Here is a 24,359-nt window from a genome sequence, read left to right as displayed (position 1 = left end):
CTCACCTTAACAAGAAATGGAATTCTGATACCTACTACAACATGAATGAACCTTGCGAATATTGTACTAAGTGAAGTAAGAGAGATTCAATAGAACTACCATTGCATGATTCCATTTATATGAGGTACCTAAGGTAGTCAACTTCATGACCACAAAGTAAAATATCAATTATTAGGAACTGGGGTAGGAAATGCCAGGGAGTTGTTATTTAGTGGGCTTATTATCTGTGATGATGATAAACTTCTACAAAATGATGAAAGTTTGTACACTGATGTGAATGGATTTCCTGCCACTGTAATGTATACCTAAAAACTAGTTAAAATGGTAAATTTTAAACTACATGTACTTAGTCACAATAAGAAAATTTAGAGAAAGTGAGGATAAGGAAGCTTTCTTCTTGTGGCTTGTAGTTGGGGTTTGGTTGCTAATTGGGAGAAAGTCCAACAGTGGGGTAAGATATGAGGAAGGGCCACTGCTTCATGCCGAGCCTGGCTCTTCCCCCAGTGAGCTCTGTGGAGCCAGGCAGGCCTCACCACTTATTACTCTCTGGTGTTTGCATGGGGCAGAAGAGAGGTGGTCCAGATATCCATCTGGCCTCCCTACCTCATGTCTCTAGTTGCCAAGTCCAACTTTGCTTGGAAAGACACCTGCCATTTTCAAGATGTGAGACTTCCAAGAACCCACAGGATACATGGGACAGTAGATGACTGTTGCCCATCTGCACAAACACTGACGTGTCGGGTGAGATATGGCCCTTCAGGAACAGTTCTGTCTACACCCTCTCCTGACTAACAGGCATGAAATTTAGATGCTTACATAAGCAGGCATCTCCTTCTCTGTACGCATCCAGGCCCACCTCGAGTCAGGCCAAGAGTCGGGGATCCTCATCAGAAATGGTAGACCTCCTCTCCATCCCCCTCACCAAGGTCCAGGCCAAGATTCAAGTGTGCCAGGGTGTTGCGACGAAGGATCTCCCAGCCCCGGTGGCTGCTGCTGCTTTGAGATGTAGTCCTGGACAGAGAAGGAGTTTGAAGGACCAGAGAGGCCCTGGCTAGCGTTGCACTCTCAGCCACAGAGGGCTGTTTCTCAGACAGCTGCTCACGTCCGTCCTCCTTGTCTGAGCATTTGAAAGCTTCAACATAACGAAGCACTCGCAAAGGATTCTGGTCGTGATGGTTCTCCACCCTGTTGAGAGGAAAGCAGAAAGGATTCAGTGGAGGTGGGGAGAGACAGGTCATGGGGAGAAGCAGAGGTGAACATGGAGGAACAGGATCACGGGGAAAGAAAAGGAAGGCACCAGAGTTGAAGCAAGAAGAGCCTCTAGGATCAAGAGAGGAGCAGGAGACTGGAGTGAGGTGATGGTGTCAAGCAATCAGCAGTTAGAGGGTAGTAGGACATGGGTGGTACTAATGTAGAGGAATGAGAAAGGGAAAATGGAGTCAGTGAACAGACACAGGATTACCAGGTTGAGAAGATGGAGTTCAGGAAACCCCTGGGAGAGAGGAGAGCCAGGTCAGGAGATTAGGGTAGAGTAGGAAGGAGGAAGGAGGACTCAAGGCCAGAGTATGTTGGAAATGCTGGTCAGGCAGGAGCCCGGGACATGCTTCCAGAAATTTCCCTGCCAAGTATGCTACTCCATCCCCACTCTACTCCATCCCCCTCTGCAAGACGGGCTGAGGCAGTGTCATGACATCTCCGGTGGCCCTCGCCTTCGAGGCTTATCACCCTCTGTCACTCACCGCAAGAACCAGCGGTCCCCCAGGCCGTACTCGAACCCGCAGATCCCTGAGCGAGGCCACAGGAAGCGGGGCATCTTCCTCTCCAGCATCACTGTGGTGGCCACGACCTGGAGGAGGCGAGAGGCGGAGCAAGAACTCAGAGAGGGCTGTGAGGTTCAGAGAGACACTGAGGCCACCAACGAGGGAGTCAAAAGCAACGTGTGAGACGAGGACCCCAGAGATGAGTGGTGAGAGCTGCGCCATTCAGCTGCCTCTAGCCTGTGACAAGATCATGCCAACCTGCCCTTCTCATCAGAAAAGGAGAATGTTCTATGTGTGCTATGTTTTGAATAAAACAGTGACTCCTACATTATTATTCAGATTTGTGAAAAATGAGTCATTCCAAAGTAATCTCATTTACTTTTTTGTAGGAAAGTCACAGACCAGTGACCTTGATTTAAATAAAATGATTAAATAAAATCTCTATGATCTCAGGGATGAAACGATGCTGCTCCAGTTCAAGGAATTTCAGCAAGTTAAACATCCATATCTCAAGAGGGAAAAGGATTGATTAATGACCGCATACTTGGCAGGGAAATTTCTGGAAGCATGTCCCCGGCTCTGTCCTTTGCCCAGCTCTCATTAACTACCCAGATGAAACAGGACAAGCTTATCAAATATGCCTGTGACACAAAACTGGGAGGGATACGTAATATGTGGGGTGACAAAATAGAAAATGATCTCACCAAATAAGAATGCTGCCCTAAAACCAATAACATCCACTTTAAGAGAACCAAACGTGAGGTCCTACATTTACATTTGAGGAGCTTAGCTAAGTAAGTCATGTGGCAAAAATTCAGAGGTTCTAGTAGATCATGGACTTAGAAAGAGACGGTCACTTATTTACTAAAAGATCTGACTCAGTTTGAGGTGCTATTAGTAATAGTATTACATCCCAAGTAAGAACAGGCGTGACCTCCCTCAGCACTGCTCCAATCATATCAGGGACTGGATAATTCTAATTTCAAAAGGACCGTGATCTATTATTACAGGAACAGAGTGCAGTCATGATGGGTCAGGGCTGGGAAGCATTATTGATTGAAGAGCTAGCCGTCCTTCATACAGCCAACAGCCTACGTCACTGTCTCCCATTCCCTGACTTTCTCATTACTCCACACTTCCTTCAGGTTTGTAGTGGGTCAATCTCAGGATTCAAGCCATTCTGTTCTCTTTTCTGGATAGATCTTCTCTTCTGCAAAAAGGACATTTATTGTTCTTTTGCTGTCATTCAACCTCCCTTTTTTCCTAGTAACAGACCCCATCCTTTGTTTAGGGGATGGCTCCTTTGCCTCTCAGCCCACTGGTTAGAGTAAACTGGATAGCCAAGTCCCAGGTAATCATCTCTTCTCCCCTATGGACTTGAGGTGAGGGCTCCTTACCTCCACCACTACCACCATCATCAAAATTCAGAAATGGGTCTATGACCTAAACTTTTTGCAAGGACATGGATCTTAGGCTGATTTTTCTGGGGTCAAAGGTGCTCTTTCCAAGCCAATAGCACTACACAGCATCAAGAGATTGACAGAGGCAACCAGAACAGCCTTGCGATCACCCATGGCAGGGAACCTTCCCTTACCCTCAGAATCCAGAGCTTCTTTAAGTCATCAGGACAACATGGCAGGAGAGTCTGACTTAGAAGAGAATCAGAACAAGAGAGAGCAGAAGAAGGGACTGACAGAATGTGTGAGATGAAGACTGGCTTCTGACCAGACAACCCCAAAGCTAGTTTAATACTCTGAACTTCCCACTGTTGAGGATCAACACATCCTCTTCCCCCTAATTGGAAACAAGTCTGTTTGAGTTTGGTTTTCTTTTTTTTAATTTTTTTTTAGTTGTAGGTGGACACAACACTTTTATTTTATTCATTTATTTTTATGTGGTGCTAAGGATCAAACCCAGTGCCTCACACATGCTAGGCAAGCGCCCCACCACTGAGCTACAACCGCAGCGCCTGAGTTTGGTTTCCTGTCCCTGTTGTCATGAGTCCTCATGACCACGATCCCCAACCCCTATTCTTCTCCATCATTGTTCTCAGTGGATTCTTACCCATCTTTAGGGTCTCATCTTAAATGTCCCTGCCTTGTGAAAGCATCCCTAACTCTCCAGGCAGATTCCTGGTCGCCTCCTCTTCTGAGCACCTTGTATTTGCTATGACACTTTTACCGCTGTAAGTTTGCAGCCTTCTGTGAAGTCAAGGCTTAATGCCTGTCTTTCCAACTAGACTGGCAGCCCCATGAGGGCACAGGTTGTAGCTGTGGGTTTATGCTTGTGTTCCAGCTCCTAGATATTTCCCAACACAGAGCAGGCCATGAAGAATTATCGTTACCAAACAAAAAGTTTGAGAGGTAAATTGAATGATGACTATTTTCAAACAATTGACTAGTGACATACAGAAGCATGTATGCCTTACTATATGAGGGGGGAAAATTTAGGGCCAAAGAATGAAAATTATAGAAAGACAGGTTTCAGCTCAATACAAAATGAAAATTTCTCTTAATATGGGAGAACTCCCCTCCTCCTAATCCCTACCTGAACATGTGAGGTAATAAGGTCCTAATTAGCATTAAAGAAGATGTTGAAGGACTCTGACCAAATAAGCAATTACGTTGAGCAGTAGGACGGCTACTTCTCAGAGGTCTCTGGAGGGTAACTTCCAACTCTAATATTTATTGTCCCAAGATGACACAAAGAAAAGATCATGGAGAACAGGGATTTATAGAATCTAAGGGAACATAAGGTCCAAATTTACAAGAACAGTTTCTGTTTCCCAGCAGATGCAAGAAGGACTCCGGGATCCACTTTTCACCCATGATCCACAGCCCCACCTCTTGCCTCTACCCTCCACTTTATCCTGCTTCTGTCCCCTCTGCCTAGCCACACGCACCTCAGGTTCACACACACCTCACTGAGATGACCCGTGACTCTCCTGGGAGTGGTCCGCCATGACATTCCACTTTGATTTTTCTCTCCATCCCCTGTCCCTTAGCAGGAGTCACACTAATAAACTCACCTGGGCCCTCCAGAGCTCATCTCGCTCCTGGGCTACTCGCCAGTGAGTGTCGCCCATCATGGCGATGAACAGGTTGAGCATGAGCAGCGTGGCGATGATGGCGAAGGCCGCGTAGGTGAGGCTGTACATGAAGGGCAGGTCTACGCTGTAGTTGGCAGGACCATCGATGATGGTGAGGAACAGCTCGAAGGTGCTGAACAGTGCCGTGGGGTAGTCAGAGAATTCCCCCAGGTTGGCTGGGTCCTCCGTCTGGAAAATGATACAGAACGCTGCTCCCCCAGAAAGAACGGAATTATTACAATAAGCATGGGCCCGGTCAGTATCCATCTTCCTCTGACATACACGTCTCCTCGCGTTCACACACATGCGCAGCACAATCACACATCCATAAATGTGAAACTGTGAAACTGGCCAGCTCCGGGATGTCCTGTGACTAAGTTCACTATGCTGGGTGATGACAATACTCAGTCATTCAGAAAAAAAAAAAAAATGTGTGTGCATGTATAGCATGAACATCACCTGTTCCTTAACTTTTAGAAAACCAAACATTTACGCGATATGTTGTTTCTTCACATGTATGGGATTTCCAACAATTTTAAAGACTAGCGTACATAAAAGGGCTCAAAGAAGAGAACTTTTTAAAAAAAAATCTCAATGAACTCTAGATAACCATCCCTCCCCCTGAGCATCCCTAGAGGAGCTAGGACTCTCATGGGAAGGTTATCCTTGCTCTGTGGGTGGCCTGCTGGATGGTAGTGGGCATCCTGGGACCTGATATCAGCATTAGACCCTTTAACAGCTTCTCTAAAACATCAGCAAGGTGACTCCAAGAGCAGAAATAGGGTCAATGACGAAGAACTGCTTCCTTATTTAAGAAAAGTAAGTACAATGACCTTGTACTTCCATTTAGGGAATTTTGAGTCTAGGACATTTATAGGAAACGGCTCTGTTATCCTTGCCCTATTTTGTAACCCATGTATGTGCAGATGCAGGTGGGGAAGGGAGAGGGGAGGAGGGGGTACATGAGGGTGCAGGGGGGTGGAACATTCCAGAGAGACTGCCAGCTCTACCCTTTTGTGCTTTAGATATTGGCGTGTTTTGTTTTGTTTGTATTTGGTTTTGTGGGAAGCCCTATTGAACACGAAAATTTCTAGAAATAGTAACAGAGTTCTCTATGAGTCATTGTCTTTTAGAGTTGGGGGTCTTCAAAGCTCTTGTGATACACCTGCTGCCTAATCGAGGACAGAGTCAGAGGTCCTGGCCTTAGGCTTTTCAGGCCTGGGCCTTCATCTTTCTAGCTCCAAGAACTCTCGTGTACTCAGTTCAGTTCCTTCCCCTGCCCTCTGCTCTTTCTGCCACTTTTCCTTCCCGTGCTGTCTTTTTCTCACTCCCTGGAACTCTCTACTATGCCTTGACTAAGTTTCTGCTTGTACTGATTTTCTCAGTCTTTCTTCGCCACTCTTCTTTTTCTGTTTTCTCTGTCATGTTTTAAACCCGCCAAACTCTCTTCTACACCTCTTTGTTCTAATTCTTTCCTTTCTTCTCAACTGTAAAGACCACCTATAGAAAGAGAGCACATTGTCTTCTTGAATGCTTTGCTTCTTCTTCTGAACTGTAAGCAAAGAAGAGCTAAACGCTGCCTTGTTTCTCTTTGTTCACATGGGTTTCTGGGATCCACAATGGGCCAGTCTTTCCTGTTTAAGATCCCTCTCTCTCCAAAAGCCTTTCTCCAGCTCTCCTTTGAAGGTCTTGTAGGGCAGTTAGTCAACATGAATGTTCCTGGCCCAGGACACATGAGTCTAACTTCTTGGCCAGCCTGAGTGGTCCTGATCCCATGGACAACCAAATGGGGTGCAAATGAGAGCTGAGAGCAAGAGTGAGGGTGGGTTTCCTGAAGATCTGGACCTAATGATCCAGTGGATAAAGGAGTAGTGCACTTACCGGAGGCAAATCCCAGGATGACCATGGCCATCAGCCAACAGAAGCGCATCAGGTCCCCAAAAATCATCTGCAGAAAACAGAAAAGAAGAAGAAAGGTGGGGTGATTCTTTCTCCACTGTCTCTGAGCAGCCATTGCTAATGGATCAGGAGGCCTCCATAGTTCCACAACCTCCACTTGGAGTAGAAGTTCCTTTTCACAACTGTCCCCATCCCTCAGTCTGGAAAGGTCCTATGGCTAAGCCAGAAGAAGGCTTCAGAAAGCACTGACCTTTTGGATCATGATGGTGAAGGGACCCAGCATCTGGAATCCTCGAGCAAAGTACATGACACTGCACCAGCCTAGCACCAGGGCCAAGGATATGGGCACCACCTCCCCATTCATATTGGTGAGCCGCATCACCATGGTCACCAGCACCAGGGAGGCATAGGTGATGCTGGAGGAAGAGCAGGAAGCAGAGTGAGAGGAGGGCTGGGAATATTCTATTCCCACAGCATGGGGGTGACTTGGGTGAACCCACACACTTAGGCTTATTTTAACACCTAAAACACACCTACATGCATAGATACAAGCCCACTGGAGAGAAGCACCTGAGTGCGGGTTGCCTCAGGTCTACATCCCAGAGAGTGGACTGGAGACCTGGAACAATTTTGGTAAGTGTGGTCAGGGGCTGAAAGGAGAAGACACTCACATGATGACATGGAATGGCCCCCCGAGGATTGTCTGTCCAAAATAGCGAGAGGCACCAACTCTGAAAATGTCTGGGATCTGGGGGGGGGCCGGTAAAACAGAAAGACAATGTAGACTGCAGTTCCGCCTGGGGCCTCAGGTTGATGGCCTTCACCTGGACCCCCCCGCACCTCACCTCTAGGAGCAGGATAAGCACAGCCCCGATGACAGTCACCAGCTCCCCCACCAGCCGGATGTTATCCTGGTAAGTCACATAGGCCTCCTATGGAGGGAAATTCAGGACAAGGAATGCTTTCTGACGGGTGGAGAGTCAAATCCTTTCAAGTGAGTGATCTAAAGATGCCAGTGTTTATCTTATCCAAGATGAAGAAAAGCTCTCCATCACCCCCCTCTACATCACCCCCACTCTAGTACCATTGTGACTAACTTCAACCAGCTCAGGAGTCTACACATCCTAGACTTATCTAAAAAACTAAATGCTAATGACTAGAGCTATCATCAGGTATCACCTCCTCTACATATGCTGTAAGCAGTCATTTATGATGTGTGTGAGCAGCTGGGAACACATTTCAGAGATTCAAGTCAAGAGGACTGAATGAACAAAAGAGATCTTTACGCTTACACACTGTTGGTAGGATTGCAAATTAGTACAACCACCACGGAGAGTCCTCAAAAGACTAGGCATGGAACCACCAAATGACCCAGCTATACTACTCCTTGGTATTTATCCTAAAGAATTAAATTCATCATGCCATAATAATTCACGCATACCCATGTTTGTAGCAGCGCAATTCACAATAGCCAAGATAGGGAACCAGGCTATGTGTCTGTCAACAGATGAATGTGATATATATACATAATGGAGATTTACCCAGACACAAAGAAGAATGAAATTATGTCATTCACAGGAAAATGGATGGAACTGGAGAAAACCATGCTAAGTAAAATAAGCCAGACTCAGAAGTTTCTCATACGTGGAAGCTCGAGAGGAAAGGGAAAAGAAAAGGGATTTCATAAAAATGGAAAGGAGACCAAAATAGTCAAAAAAGTGGAGGAGGGAAGGAGAGAGAGAGGGAATGAAGTAGACCAATTTACGCTATGAGCATATACAAAAATATCCACTGTTATGTATGACTATAATGTACCAAAAAGAGATCTCAGTGACTTGGGATGGTTTCAACAATGGGAAAAATCCAGCTTGTCCAATCTCATTATGGCTGGCACTGGGTAGAATACACTGTAAGCCTATCTCAGAATTCAGGTTCCAGTATGGGCCCAGAAACTACTAGCTCCAGTGAGACTTTGAACCAGTCATTGAAGATCTCTGGGTTGAAGGGTCCTCAACTGGAAGATGGAGATTCTACTGCCACCTTGCAGAGTTATAGTGAAGATTACATTATACGATGTATTTGGATGAACTTCACAAACCATAAAGCACCACTGATACATTTACCATGGTTTTATTATGATTTAGCGATACACAGTAGAGGTAGAAATTGGGCTAGAAATACTGTATGGATTTTTAGTTTTCAGGAAGGGTCCCTGTCTGTTGTGAGCAGAAGATGGAGAAGGCATAGTCCTAGGGTCAAGGTGGAATGAAGACCATCCTACTTCATTGCATGTTATCTCACAGTGAAAATTTTGCAACATCACACAGATGCAGTGATGAAATCCTACATAAAAAATCCTTAACATGTTTAAAGCCATGATCCCACCTGAGAATGTAAGGACTACGAATCCTCTTTCAGAGAAACACATTCATGTGCAGACCATTCCCGCATGAAATTATGCAATGAATTCCAACACATTAAGGCAACTTTTAGACTGTATAAGGGTTAGTTGTTGTTGTTCATTAGCTTGTTTTGTCCTCAATCCTAGCAACTGTCTTTGAACTGTCCCTCTCCTCTCGTCTAAATTTCAGTTCACATACTTTATTATTTTGCTTTATCTTAACATTCCTACAGCATCAGTCTTTTATTGTAAAACATGTCAACTCCTTTTCAGACTCATGGTAGGAGAAAAATAATAAATACATTAACTTTAGAAACAATATTAAATATAGAAATAAGCCAGGCATGCTGGTTCACCTGCAACCGCTCCACCTACTCAGGAGGCTGAAGCAGGAGGATCATAAATTCTAGGCCAGTCTGGGCAATTGAGCAAGACCCTGTCTCATAGTAAAATAAAAGGAGGCTGAAGATATTGCTCAGTGGTACAGCAAATAAGAAGTCCTGGGTTCAGTTCCCAGAACTGCAAAAACAAAAACAGAACACGTTCTGCAATTATTCCATATGCGTGTTTGTACAAAATTGTTTAATTTGTTATAAAATGTATCTTTGTTGAATACGTCTAGGTGAACCCCTGTTCTGGTGTCTTGTCTCAGCTGCAGAAACACCAGCAGAACTGTGAAGATCAGAGCGCCCCTAGCGGCCAGAGAGGGAGTGGCACCAGTTTTGACCTCAGGAGATGAAAACCGTGAAATCTGGATCAACAGAGAAGTTTGGGGACAATGCGTGTCACCAGACTCTCCAGCTGGGGCTTCCCCTCGCGAGCTCCTCTCTGCTTATTTCGCAGATTGCTTCACATGGAGGGGTTCCCTGGCACAAATTCAACCGTGAGGAAGCCAGGAACCAGAAACCGTACGCTTTGCCGCAGCACTGCCTGGGATCCACCGCCCTGGGGGAGCTGCCTGCGTGTTCCTTCCCCTGGGTCCCAGGTTGCTGGTGCAGGGTCTCCTGAGAGGCCCCTTCCCTGCTGCTCTTCTGGACCAGTACACAGACCCTGATGTAGGGTCTTGTTTACTTTTTTTTTTTTTTAACTGTTCTGGTTGTGAAAATTGCCATAAAAATAATAATATTAGACTTTTAAAACATTTGGCTTTTGTTTTGGTTTTAAGGGGAGTTCTAGAGTTTTATATAATATATTGTGTTAGCTCTCGGTTTGGAAGAGATACTCTTTGTGTAGTTAATAAAATTTCAGTGTTTTAAAAATGGAAAAGAACATCAAATGTCAGTGATTAATTTTTTTATGTTTCTTGAAGCAATAACAAGGATTCCTCTTTCAGAAACCACCTGGTCCCCCTAGAATTAAGCCCTAAACCCAAACAAATAATGACCTCCTTTTAGTTTCTAGAATTTTATTCTTGGGGGATGGTATTAAAGATTTTCTGTCTAAGATGAAAGGTGGCCATAGCTCTCTAGATTTGTAATCCTCATACCAAGGTTTTGGGATCAAGTTCAAGGTTATGTTTAGCAAAGTAAATTATCAGGAGCACTCATTCCCAAGTTCCAGTTCAGTCTCCCAATTCTTCTTGCTTCATTTTCCCTGAATTCACAGAACCAACCCTGTAGGCAAACCCACGGAATCTATCATCTCGTTCACCTGCATCCACCTTCCGCTCTTTCCAAATGCTCCCCACCAAGCTTCTGGAATGATCTTTCTAAAACACTAAAGTCATGAATCTCATCATGTGGTTTCCATATTTAATGCCTTTTCTTGCTTCCCATAGCCTTCAGCAGGCAAGAGAGCAGTGTCCTTTCCATTCATACGACAGTTGAAATTTTGATAGTGTCTAAATTGGATTGATAAATAGAGATGGCTGCATGTCATTCCAGTGATAAGGCAGTAAGGACAGGAGTGGAGAGTTAAAGCAAGGAAGGACTGGTCGTGCCCAGGAAAGAGCGCTGGGGGGAGACTGAGCAGTGCAGGACAATCGCTCTTCATCGAATCTGTCATTTGATCTTAAGTCATATGTATGTGTTCATTTAATTAGAAGTGCCCATTGTGAGATAAGCCCCAGATTATCAAGTGTGATGTACAAAGCCCTCGCTGCTGTGATGGCTACTTCCTGTCCCCATGCTCTGAGCTACTGGGGCTTGGCTGTGGAGTCAAGCCTTCCAGCAGGATGTGCCCTTTCTGTAGAACACCTTCTGCCCCCATCTCTCACCCTTCCTGATGCCCCAGACTGAGGTCAGGTTAGTGTTCCTCTTGGCTCTCCTTTCCTAACCCTCTGTGCCCAGGTCAGGTGTCTCTCCTGCAGGGACCTGGTGCTGCTCTGTGTCCCCAGCCCTCACCCAGCACACCCTGGTTACCCTGAGTCCAGTGGGCAGAGACTTCTCTCGCTTACTTTTTATCCACAATGTCCGACAATGTAGGGGTAGGTACTCATTTAGTAAGAGAAGAAAGAAGGAAGGTGGGAACAGAGGGGGAGATGGTGGATTCAAGCTGAGTATTACCTGAAGGGAGTCAAAGAAGGAATCAAGAGGTGGAAATGGGGAAACCCAACTGGGATTGAAAGGAGAAAAAGATGACAATTGGGTTTTTCTGAGATTTCCAAAGTCCTCGCTCAAAGTCCCTTAGGCAAGTCTGGCTAATAATGCACTAAGAAAATACTCCACACCACTCCTTTAAAAATAAATATCTTCCAACAATGTCTGGAATTTTTTTACATCACCACATGTCTTAGAATTTTAGGGGTTGTCAACAACCAAATCCCCTGCAGAGGTTGGCCGTTCATACTTCACTGAGAAACTGCCCCAACGAGATTGCTCTCGCCTGGCAGGTGCCTGAGCTCTCTGCCTTGAAGGAAATGCCCAGAGGCAGGAAGGACAGAGCCTGGGGCTCCACTGAGTTGAAAGAGCTGCGTGTGTCATGCAGGAAAGTGTGGAGAGCATAGGCCACCAGGATGGAGAGTGGGAGGGCACCAGAGCCACTTGTCAACCCCAATCTAGATCTCCCTTTGTCTCCCCCAAACCCCAGACTCATAAATCAATGAAGCCACCAGAGGGGCCCTGCAAGCTCTTAATGAAAGTTACTCTGATTCTCTAAATGGGATAGATCTCCTCAATAGACTGCCCATTAGAACTAAATGGCAAGTCTTTGTAACGACATACATACAAAGGCCGAGCCTGGGTTAGTTTGTATCAATTTGTTGTTTGTTTTTCTAAAAAAAAAGCCTCCATAGACGTTTCTAATATGTATCCCAACCTCAGAACTGCTACTGGGCAGGGACCACATGAGAGGACGATCTGTTCCCATGAGAGGCCACCTTCTAGGAATTACTTTTTGTCCTGGTCTCTGCGTTTTACCCTCTTCAAGAAGTCATATGTAACTGTGGCTGCTCCTTTGCTATTGTCCTTTGCCAGGTTACCTCTCCTCACTTTGCCCTTGAAAAGCTTTCTCTTCTCCTTTTGCCTGGCAATCTAAATTCCAATATGAGAGAACAGGCAGCAGCTCAGTCTCTGGGGTAGGAGTTATTCTGTATCTCATCTACCCATCACTCCAGATCCCTCTCATCCTGACAGGCAAAGATGTGATGTGGCCACATATACTCGAGTGTGGTGTGCCCTGGTAAGCTCAAAGTATGATGGAGATAAAACTCTTATAGATTCTTATAAAATTCATAAGAAAGAAGACTGGGATGCAGCACATGGCTCTGGAGGGAGAAACAGCCTCTCTTGGTATTTAGAGGTGCAGGGTCTCAAGTGAAGCATGCCTATACCCCAACCCCAACACTGCCCTTGCCAGCTGAGTGTCTTTGCCTACTTGCTTGATCTCTTTTGACCTCAGAGCCACCATTGTTAAAATGGTGATCATTTTATTTGCTAATGGTCTTAAATGATAGAATGCTTTGCTGTCCAAAATGTGTCTGCAGAGTCCCATCAACCTCATTGGTAGCTTGTCAGAAATGCAGTTTCTCAGGTACCACCCAGCCTCACTGCCAGAATCTGCACCTAAACAAGATCTCAGAGGTGCTGATCATTGTAAAGTGCACACAGTAAGCACTCAGTAGATGTGATTTTTTTTTCCCTCCTGGGCTCCCTGTTTCTCCTCATCCCTTCCCCTATCTTCTGTTTGCTGTGCTTGTTCCCCAGGATGTTGGTTAGGACTCCCAAACAAAGCTGTACAGAGTTGGAATTTGGTTGGGTTATCTAGCTATGGTGCTTTGGATTGTCCAGAATTCATAAGAAACGATGACCTGTTGACACTTCATCTCATCCTTTGCAACAGATAGATGATTTCAAGCAGCTAGAACAGCACATGTCATTCCTGTACTGTCCGCTACTCACTCTCTGCATCCACTCTGTCCCATGAGCCATAATTTCACCTTCATATCTGCCCCGAGGCCACCCCCTCCCCCCACCTCCCTTCACATCCCTGTGCCAATCTGCCATTATCTCTCGATAGCTGAACTCTAACCAATGTAGACTAGTCCTTCCTCATCCTCCCTAGCTTTTCCACTCTATCCTCTACCATGCAAGCAGTCATTATTTTTTTTAAACAAAAATCTGGTCAAGTTCTTTCCCTATTTAAAATCCTTCTGAACATCCCATTGCTTTGGAAATAAAGAGTGAAATCCTCAATATAGCTTGCAGCACCCTGTGTCATTTGGGAAGGACCATTTCATCCAGAGGCACCCAACCTGGCTCCCTGTGTTCTAGCTAATCTTGTAGATCCTAGACCTTAAGGAGGGTCTTCCTGCCTTAGAGCCTTTGGATAAGTATTCCTTCTGCCACAAACACTCCTTTTACCTACAGCTCACCCCAATCTCAGCTCAGAGACCAGCCTCCCTCAGAGACCGTCTCTGGCCTCACGGAGAGCCAGGCCCCTGTTAAAATCCCTCTTTAAACCACGCCCTTTTTCTTACCATGGAGAAAAGTAATGTTAGTCAGTTTGCAATGAAATATCTATTCATGCGCTCATTTAATTAAAGTGCATCAGTCTGTACACTATCAGACTGAAATACTGCCTACCTCGTGATTTGCTCAGGCTGTGACTATTGAATTTCTAACACCTAGAACAGTGTTTAGCATTAATTATTTGTCTAATGAATGAATCAGTGAAATGTTTCTAGGAAAGGAAAGGGCAAAGGAGAGCTCAAGGGAATCTTTTCTAAGAGAGAAAAAGGAGATATGGTGATGTGAGATTAAGACTCTTACACTGAACAGTGCACTAAGAATTTAAATGCTCAGTGTGGTGGCCCTAAGACTAGCAAATTGGAACTGAGCAAATCTCAAAGACAGAATCTGGTAGTTCTCAATTCTGGCTGAACATTAGATTAACCGGACTTTCTTAAGAAACACCAAGTCCAGAGACTCAGCCCAGACATTCTGATTTACTAGGTTGTAGCATGGAGCTGTTTTTTTTTTTTTTTTTTTTTTTACCAGCCTCCCAAGTTTCTAAGATGCAGTCTTGGTTAAAAACCATAGATCCAACAGGAGGTAGGATTTGCCTAAGGTCAAACAACTATTTAATTTCAGATTTAGGACTAAAATCCAAACCACCTAGCTCACAGCCTTTCAACTTTCCATTTGCCTGGGAACCTAAAGGAGCTGGTTCTATAGTGCCTGCTCCTCTGCTTAAACCAGGTAGAAATTGAATGGAGGGGAAAATTAATTCTAATTAATAGAGTACATGGGAGAATCTAGGAAAGCTGAACAATGAAGAGTCTTAAAGTTGTTAAGATATCTCCCAAATTGGATAGAAATGATCTGATCCATCTTAACATGATTCAACTTTTGTATAGTTTCATGAAAATTAGGTGCTTGTTTTCCTCAATTTCATATGTCTTGAGATGACACTCTTGAGCCATTGTCATAGAATCCCAGAAGTTAAGTTATAAAGGATCTTCAAATTCATGGAGCCCAGTGTATTCCTTGGACTCCAAAAGATCCACAGAGAGAAAAATATATATATATATATATATCCACAGAGAAAATACCAGAGTGACTGAAAGCCAAGTGCTTCTAGGCTCATTAATAAACTTGACTATAAAGTATTCATTTATCTAAGCTGACGATCCATAAGCTAACTAATCATTAGCTGTCTTCATAAAGACTCCATACGGTCCACTTTTATATTTCTAAGACTTTCAAGTAACCAAAAAGTAGAAGAGAGGAAGGAAGAGAATTTCCTATTATTTAACAAAGTATGAAATTTGCTTGAAAGCAACACTGTGAAAGCAGAATCTTTCAAGTCATGGTGATATGTCTGGGAGCCCCAGATATCTAATCCAGATTGATTTACCACTGAGTAAGAGCAACACAAACATGCCTTCGACTCAGGGTCAAGCCTTAAGGGCTAACACCAAAGAGGAGGGACCTTTGGTTGCTGTTTCTCTCTAGCCCTCTCACAGCTGCACTTGTAACCCTCTCGCCCCGCTCCCTCACTGAGAAAGAACATTGTGAACTCAAGAGCCTTCCATATGGATTAAGGTGGATTTAACCTGGGAAAAAAGCAACAGGATAAAAGGAGGAAGAAGGAAGGAATAGAAGAGAAGAAGGATGGTAGGGGTCCTCAGCCTTGATCATATTTCTCCTAGTTCCGAGGCAAAGCTAGGTGACCTAGTAAGTATGACTGAACTATCTGGGTCACCGGAACATGTTCCTATCTAATTAGTCCTGTCCCAAGAGAAGGAGACACATGGAAGGAGACAGTGGTGGTTAATTGCTCAACATCACCCAACTCTTAGACCAGAACACTGTCTACATTGAAAATGCATGAAGTCTCCAAGAAATCTGAGACAAAGGCTTGGAAGGAGCACATATGAAGAAACTGGGCCAGAGCATTAGGAAAGTCTAAGCACACTCAATTTGTTCATGTTTAGACAGCCTCTTCATTCCTAGGCACTCTCCCACCCAACTTGATCATCTCCTAAATGGCCCCATGGCCTAATGGGTTCTCCGTACCAGGGACTACCTCCACGCCCAGAGTGATATGCATGGAACGCAAACTCTCAGGGGCTCTCAATACAGAAGCAATCTCTCTCTCTCTCTCAAACAAAACATCTGTGAACAAATGATGAGGCATCTTAGAGTTAAGATATCCTCAAAATTGGACAGAGATAAACTAACTCCATTCTTACAAATCAGCTTTTGCGCAGTTTGAGCTACTCGTATAATTAGGATAGACAATGCTGGAAATGGGAGTGATGGAGAGTCTTTAGCTAGTTCAGGGTCCTTTGCCCTGTTCTTTCTCTGTGCGTACTACTGCCTTTGGTCTAACCCAGCTCAGAGTTTTTCTTCTTGGCTGTAGGAAGTTTAACTGCTCTTTCTGACCTAAACTTTCACTTTTCCTAGTGGTCCATGCTGAACTCTTCCTATGGCTGGTCTATCCCTCACGGAGCATAAATCTCCCATCACCCAACTCTTACTTACCTTGCGAAATTCTTCTTCCCTGCCTGTTCCTTTATTCCTATATGTCTGTCCTCTTTCAGTTATTTTTAGCTCACCAGGACAAAAGTTTTAGTAATCTATGGATCACCCCCAAATGTAGTTTAACTGGTTGAATATACATATTTAAAAGTACTAATTTGAGTCTACTCCTTCTGTTATACCCTAAGGATGGTTTGCTTTCCCCAGCCGCAGAGTTTTGTGTCTAGTGAACACCTCTAATCAGCCCTTCTCACCCTCTGAGGTCTCAAGAACATCATGGAATGGCGGGCTGTGAGCTTAGAGATCACTTACTGCAATCTGCTACCCAATCCAAACATCCCTCCACAAGGACCCAACAAGAAGTCAGAGAGCTGACCCATTATTGCCAATTAGCTCATACTGACAGTGCCCAGAAAAGAAAAGAGGCCAGAAAGCCTGGCCCTTCCAGATCAGAAAATAACCCAGATATGACTTGGAGCACAATCTTCCTCCTTTAGCACAAGGTTTCCTTGAACATCCCACTACCAAAAAGCTGGTCCTCTTTATAAATTACAGAAAAATTCACAAATGCATGAGGTTACTAATATGAAGTGCTCTTTCAAAGTTGTGGTAAGAAAGTCCACAGGTCCCTAGGCAATTGCTTTTTTAAGCTCCATCTCTGATTCCCTCATCTCATGCCTAATTCCTACCATGAACATTAGGAGCCTGTAACTTCTAGACCTCCTGGGTTGTGTCTTTCCTGGATAGCATCAGTTTAGTCTCCAGCATCATTACCCTGTGCTACTATTCCCTTTTATCTCTTCCAAGAAAATCACCTGTAGTAGTTTCTGTTGCAGGATGGTGTTGTCTCGAGGACTTGTGCGATTGCCAACACGGAACTTGAGGGGGCGATAGACGCAACACGTGGTGAAGCACATCATGTAGAGGATGTACAAGGCACCCAGGATGCAGAAGTATGGCTGCCCATATTTCTTCCACTTGAAGCTCACCAGCTCCTTCACTGGGGTCTGTTCCAAGATCTGGCGAGCCTGCCATAGAAGGAGAGTAGCTTGGGGTGACCAACATGGTGAGGAGATTGAGTTTCCCATTGGGTCCTGGAAAGGCATGGCAATAGCCACCATCATTATCATTCTTTTAGTCAGTCAGTCATTTCTTTGGAGGATAACTAGTCCTTTTCTACTATATGCTAGGTTTGTGCTAGTACTGCAGATGTACTACTATGGATCCAAACTGAGACACCATAGCACCACTGCAGATTAACAGATGAGGAGTAGTTCACTGAGTGAAGGAGAGTTAGGAAAGATCACTCCGTGAAGTGCCAGCAGGTGCCAGGGCAGGAAGGTATGAGAAGGCATTGTTCATTTGCAGGTGAGGTGTGGTTGGAAATATGAGGAACCTGTCGGGATTGGTGGACAAAAGTGCAAAGTAAATAAGAGCCAGATCATTTTGTATCATGAATTGTTTTTCTGAATATTATGGAAAACAATTGGAAAGTCTAAGCAGGGATATAGTCCAGTATGCTCTGGAAGTACTGTTAGACAGGAGAAAAGCAGTACAGCAGGCAGTAGAATGTGCCAGTAATCTAAGCCAGATGCTACTGTGCTTTAGAGAGGGTGATGAATGGAATGAAGCATCTGAGAAATTAGGAAGAAGCAGATCCAAAGCAAAGTTGAAGGGATTAACCCTTAGCAGAAAAAAAATAATTCTTCCACTGAAGCTAAAGGGAAAGAGAGAGACAGTGCGCAGTTTCCAGAAAGACTTGGTAGTTCAGAGCAGAAAGTTTAAGGATCTCCAGCCAGAGTGGCTATAGTTCATCATAAGGTAGAAGTCTGGTCCTCCTTATGGAACTAAGGGTGAAGGTAGCAAGAATATGAAAAGGGAATAGATGGGAGGTGTTAAGGAAGACTATGAGCTGTTATCGAAAACTAAGCAAGCATAGTGACAAAGTCCACACACAGGGATTGGGGATCTAATCCCTAAGGAAACCTGCTCAAAGTTTATCCATCTTCAGGATGATTCTTTGAGGAGGGTCACACAAACTGGTCACTCAACCTTTCTTCCAGCATCTATCACAATCGTCCATGCTTTGCAGCTCTATAAAGATTCCTAGGAAACTGTCATGTAGCAGATCTACAATGGAAACTATAGCTTGAAAATATCTTGGAGGTCCTTGAAAGCCAGAAGCAATTTCTCCTTCCTTCTACAGTCTTCCCCAAATTTCCCTTCTCTCATGTTATTCAATCTCGAACTGTCTCAATTATCTATGCATTGTTCCCTCTCCGGAAAGCTCTTTTCATTCATCTTTCTGGTGACTCCCAATTCCCCCTTGAAGACCTGGGAGGAGCACTCCTCTGTAACACCTCCTTTGGCCATCTAAACCAAGTTGAGCCCATTTCCACGTTGCTATCCTAGTACACAGCACACACCCCTATAATGGCACATGTTGTACTCTACCAGGATTGCTGAAGACAGGGATCAGAGATTGAGGACTTTGGCTGACAGGAAGCATGTTTTCTTTCTTTCTGTAGTCTAAGTTCCTGGGTAGTGTCTGGAACATAGCAGGTGCTCAATATGTTGAAGGAAGGAAGGAAGGAAGGAAGGAAGGAAGGAAGGAAGGAAAGGAGGAAGGAGGGAGGGAGGGAGGGAGGGAGGGAGGGAGGGAAGGGAGGAAGGGCAAGCAGCTTCCATCAGGAGAATTGCTCATCTGAAATGGTGGAATGCAACAGATAAACTGAAGGAACTAGAGACAAGCAGAGGGAGAGCAGCAACAGGAGAAGAGTATTGACAGGTCTTCCCCCATGTCCCAGGAGACTGCTCTCATCTTGGCCTATTATAAATCTCCTGGAGCCTGGGATCCCAGCAAATGGGCAGGTACTACATGGACACAGTTGTCCCTGACCTTCCTTGACCTCCATACCTCCCGCTTCTTGGAAGAGACCACAAGTTCTAGAAAGGACAGCTCCTCTCCCCAGGAATCGATCTCTGTGAGGTCATAGAGAGTGGACGTCAGGGGTCCATATGTCCACTGGATGTGCTTCCGCCTCTGCATCAGGTGCTGGAACATCTGAAAGAGTACAGGGGTGAACAGGAGAGTCAATGTGTGAAAAGTTGGTCAGGGGGAACAACTCCTGTGGACCAGGTCAGTTGCTCATTCCCCACAGATAGTGCAGAATTGGCCATCTTCTGTTTACATGAATCTTCTTTTTGTTTCCCATAAACCCCATAAAGTTTTGTAAGAGGAAATCAAATGAAAGGAGTAGGACTTGAGGTTACTATGAAAGCTATTTTAAGGTGGAAGTCTCTAGCTCCTAACAGGGAAACCTGAGGTTGAAGGTTTTAGTGATGAGTAGGAAGTAAGGGATCACCTCCTTTGGGAGGAGCTTGGAAAGAAGGGTCACTAGAGAGACGGCCTAGGGCTGGGGAGCCTCTCACCACAGTGTTGCCCTCCACCCCCGCCAGCTTGAAGGGGGTGAGGCCCTGGTGATTGGGCATGAGCTCCAGGGGCTGCAGGTGGTCCCCTCCGTCATAGGACAGCAGCAGGTTGTACATCTGGCAGGCAAAGGTTTTGTTGGGCTGCAGGATGAGGATGTGTAGCACGGTGTTCCCTGGGGAGGACACGGGTTGGCATGGGGACACAGGCCTCCAGTCCCCGATGGTCCCACTCCCGCCTGGGGTCCTCCCCTCACACCCCAGCAGCATCCCAGCGCCCCCTCCCATCTCAGCTCTTACCCAGGGAGTCCTGGGCCCGGATGTCAGCCCCATGCTCAATGAGTAGCCGCACAATCTCCTCGCTGCCCACGCAGGCAGCAAAGGACAAAGGGTGCTCCCCTGGGGACACAGAGAGATCCGTGGCAGGAGACCACAGGGTCACGAGATGAGGGCGGTTTCTCCCAGGTGACTGCCTGCTCCTCCCACGTCTCCGCTCAGGACATGGGCCCTTGTCCAGCAGAAGCCGAGGAAAGGGCACTGAAGGGGGTCCTGGGAATTGGCCTCTGGCCTTAAGTCCTGTGAGGGCTGCCCTTCTGCTTCCCCACAGATGGCGCTGCCAGCAAGGCCCTCCGTAGCCCACCTCCTTGGCCTCTACCTGGCTCCGCACCTCCCCTCCTCCCACCCGGCCCTGTCCCTCACCATAGTAGATGAGGTTGTGCGGGCTGCGTTGGAAGGCGGTTCCTGTGGCTCTGGCAGAGACGCTGGCCCCGTGGGTGAGCAGGGCACGCACGAGGTTCACATTCTGGTTCATGACAGCGATGTGCAGGGCGGTCTGACCTGGCCCAGAGACAGCTGTCAGTCACAAGTCCATCTCTTCCCCCATTCTCTCAGGGACAGGACACCCATCAGAACCCCCCAGCAAGAGTTCCTGACAGTTCCTCACATAGACTTCTGTCCTGGGCTGCATCGAGTGGCCAGGGACTGAGGTCAGTTAGTCTCTCAGGTTGCCCAGCTCATTTTCCCTTCCCTTCAACTACTGGGGGCAGGTGGGGAGGACTTGATGCAAATATAATCACTGTAGTATTACTATGAAAGAAGGAGAGAGCTATGTCCTCAAGGATGATGAGAGGATTGAAGGGAATACAAAATGGCTAAAGGAATCCATGGATACTAAAAGCAAAGACTGGGACTTTTCTATTTCTCCCAGTTCATGGAAGCTCTGTTTCCTGGCCCTCCAGTAATTCCCTAAGCCCACCTTTAAGATGCCCATTTCAAGAGGTAACAGTCAACCTTCCCATGCCTGCTTCCACCCGGAATCACCAAGCAGCACCCTCACCTACAAATGGCTCACACACAGTGGGCTCCTGGACCAGGTCTGGGGCAGCCTCCATCAGCACCATGGCGGCCTCCAGGTTGTCATAGAGGGCCGCTACGTGCAGCGCTGTCTCCCCCAGGGCTCCTGGTGTGGATTAAGACAAGAAGGTCAAATTCCAGCCATAAGCCCTCCAGGAAGGAGTTCCTGGCTCCAGGGGTACCTCCAAGGTCCCCTTTCAAAATCCGTCCACATGCTCAGCAGGGAGAGGGGCCTTCTGCCTACCTCTATCCCATTAAACTCTGATCTCACCTCTTTGTCGAAAGTCACAATTTTGTTCCAGCAGAAGTTTCTTAAGTGTACACAGGTCGTTTTCTTTGGCTGCCTGAAGCAGTGGAGACTCCCAGATCCTGGGGGAGGATGAACTGGAGTCAGGTAGAAACCATCACAGAGAAGCCATGAGCAGAGGGACCCAGAGACATTCTTTGTCTAAGATGGACACAACTGCACTTTGTCAGTCTTGAGTCATCTGCAAGAATTCAAGAGACTAAGGGGAAATTAAGGCAAAGACCAGTTTGAGGGTCTCCCTGGCTTCCCATGCGATTCCTGCTCTGCTGATTCCTCCTCTACTGGCTCAACTGGGGATGGGGAGTTATAGAAGAGGGTAGTTCCTGATGGAAGAGGGTCTGAGGTCAGAGATGGGTGGCCACGACATTCCTACAAAGTGGTCCTCAGACTGTGCCGACTCATCGAAATTGCATAGATGCTTCAGGAAATGAGCAGGTGGAGCGGAGGTGCATTTCTGTGGGGTTCCCCAGACTTTCATGCCTACGGAACCTGCTCTCTGTAGCCAGGGAGTTTAGAAACCAAAACAGTGAAGGAGGACAGGACCAGCTGTTAGGTCTTAGGAAATCTGTGGAAATCATGAGCTTCTAAAGCCCTGGTTACTCCTTGGGCTGTTTAGCAGGGCCTGCCTGCTGAGGATGGAGAGTTTGGGGTGGGCTATGGCTCATGTGTTCCTCCCAGACTCGGCATGTTGCTCATGACTGAGGAGGAATGAGTACCGGGTTTCTCAGCTTAGAAACCAGGTTGAGATGGTCACCTACCGCCCTGCAGGAGTTCATTATAGCCTCTGCCCTTGTCTGCATCCAAACCCAACAGGAGATAAAACTGGAGCCTGGCCTGCTGGACAAGTTAGTGTTGACTCCAAAGGCAAACAGAGCCAGGCAGGATGAGGGTCATGGGGCAGAGCAAAGGAGCGGTTCCCCTCTTGTCCCCAGCTCAGATTCCTTTCTTCCAATGGCCCCGGGAGCCGGGGCTGGGGGGAAGTTTTCTGGTTAAAGAAGCAGTTTTCTATCCCAGGGAATGCTCCCGGGAGAGATTGCAGAGTGAGGGGTCAGGGCCTGCCTCTTTCACCCAGGCCTCAGTCCCAGTGAACTGTGTATCCCGGACCAGTCCGGAGTGGCCAGGGCTGGATTCCAGAGTTCACTCCCTGTCCTAAGGCCACGGTACAAAGCTCTTGTCCCTCCTGACCCTTGGCCCGACTGCTACTCTGCAGAAGGGAGGTCCTATGGCCAGTTCCCTGGGAGACCACACTAGTCCCACTCTGATGCAGGGGGAGGGGAGATCAAAGGTTCCAGCGCAGGGACCTGGTGGTGGCGGGTAATGAAAAAGCAGAAGGCCCTGTCAATAGGAGGGCTCGGTGTGAAAGGCAAACGCAGGACCTCCTGTTCAAAATTATGCAGAATCGCAAGACAGGAACAGCAGGGCACTGAACCAAAACCAAGACTCTCCTGCATTAGAGGATGGCTATCTGCTCACCCCACCCCTCAGCTTGTGAGTGGGAGACAAGACCCCACGCCCTCAGCTGCAGGCTGGCCTGCAGGATGCAGCCCTGCCCCCACTAGGCTTCTCTTCCTGACTCTGGACCTCAGGGCTAAGCCATAGGATGATCCGCCCTAGGTGCACCAGCCCCTCCTGAACTAAAGACCCCAGGAGTGGCACAAGCCCCATTCATTCTCCATGTCGTGGGCAACCTGGTGCACCCCCTGCACAGTACGCACAATGAAAGGCAGAATTGAAGGCAGGATTCCTCAATGTCACCTGGTTGTCCTCTTCACCTGGTCACCTCCAAGTGTCACACAGAACAAATCTCTCCTCCCACTTTTCCAGGCAACTGACTTTAACTCGTACTGTTGGTAACATCTTGCTCTCTCTTCCACCAAGTTTTCGAAACAAAAGGCAGGTAAGATCTGATCCCGTCCCCAGCAACCCGCTCCCAGCAACCTGCTCCAGTCTGCCCTCCTCAGCCTACATGCTTGGCTTCGTCCATCTGGTTGCTTCTGGTCCTCCTTCTGTGAGGCAGGCAAGTTCCGGCCTGGGCTGTCATTCTGCCCCTGCCTTTGCATTTGCAAGGTCTCCTAAGATGGCCCAATGCTACACCCTGCATTACCACCAAGAGGGTCGAGCTGGAGCGCTGGAGTGGATGGAGGAGTATATTCAGGAGCCTGATGCTAAACTCAAGGGTGCTCTGTCAGGGTATCAGCCCTGTGGGTCAGAGCGTTTGAAAACTCCTACATTGTGCTCCGAAGATTTAGAAGCCTACCTCTTCTGCTGCAGCATGTAGACCTGGTCCAGGTGCTGGTCCCAGTCTTGCTCTCCAACCAGCCAGGAGGCCAGAAGTTTCTGGAGTTGAATCCAAGGTCCTTTTGCTCCCATGTCTTCTTGCAGGCACTGGCAGAATAGGAGAATCTGGTAAGAGGAACAAGCTAGGATGGCAGTAACTGAGGAGGAGGCAGGGTCTGCTTGGGACCCTGAGTGAGTGTATCCCCTGTGTGACTTGTGTGTGCAGGTGTGGTTGTGGGGTGTGTGCACGTGCACTGAGGGACTAGCCAACCTGCTGGGGAGAGGAGGCTTTCCCTGGAGGGGGCGGAGTCCTTCCAGACCTGAGCCTGGGGGCACAGAGCTGCCCTGGAGCAGGGAGGGGAAGGGGAGGGAACTTCTTGGGCCCTGTCTGTGGGCTGGGTCAGCTGAGACCTGGGGAGGCTGA

At 46.8% G+C, this 24,359-nt stretch overlaps 1 protein-coding gene across 1 annotated transcript; it reads right to left on the bottom strand.

The window, feature by feature from the left end:
* Window positions 1-887: 887 nt before the first annotated feature.
* On the bottom strand, window positions 888-24,028 carry Trpv5 (transient receptor potential cation channel subfamily V member 5). Its single transcript, XM_047561958.1, has 15 exons — window positions 23,916-24,028; window positions 21,623-21,720; window positions 21,335-21,457; window positions 20,698-20,835; window positions 20,299-20,397; window positions 20,002-20,174; window positions 19,487-19,633; window positions 17,385-17,597; window positions 7,593-7,679; window positions 7,419-7,495; window positions 6,998-7,163; window positions 6,730-6,796; window positions 4,789-5,057; window positions 1,740-1,846; window positions 888-1,185 (listed from the first exon to the last, which is right to left on the bottom strand). Exons 1-15 carry the CDS (start codon window positions 24,026-24,028, stop codon window positions 888-890), a joined length of 2,175 nt encoding a protein of 724 aa, XP_047417914.1.
* Between the last annotated feature and the right edge of the window lie 331 nt (window positions 24,029-24,359).

This window comes from Sciurus carolinensis, chromosome 8 (genome assembly GCF_902686445.1).
Source record: "Sciurus carolinensis chromosome 8, mSciCar1.2, whole genome shotgun sequence".
Lineage (NCBI taxonomy): Eukaryota > Metazoa > Chordata > Mammalia > Rodentia > Sciuridae > Sciurus > Sciurus carolinensis.
Note: the sequence above shows the minus strand (reverse complement) of the source record. Positions and strands in the feature narration are given on the sequence as shown.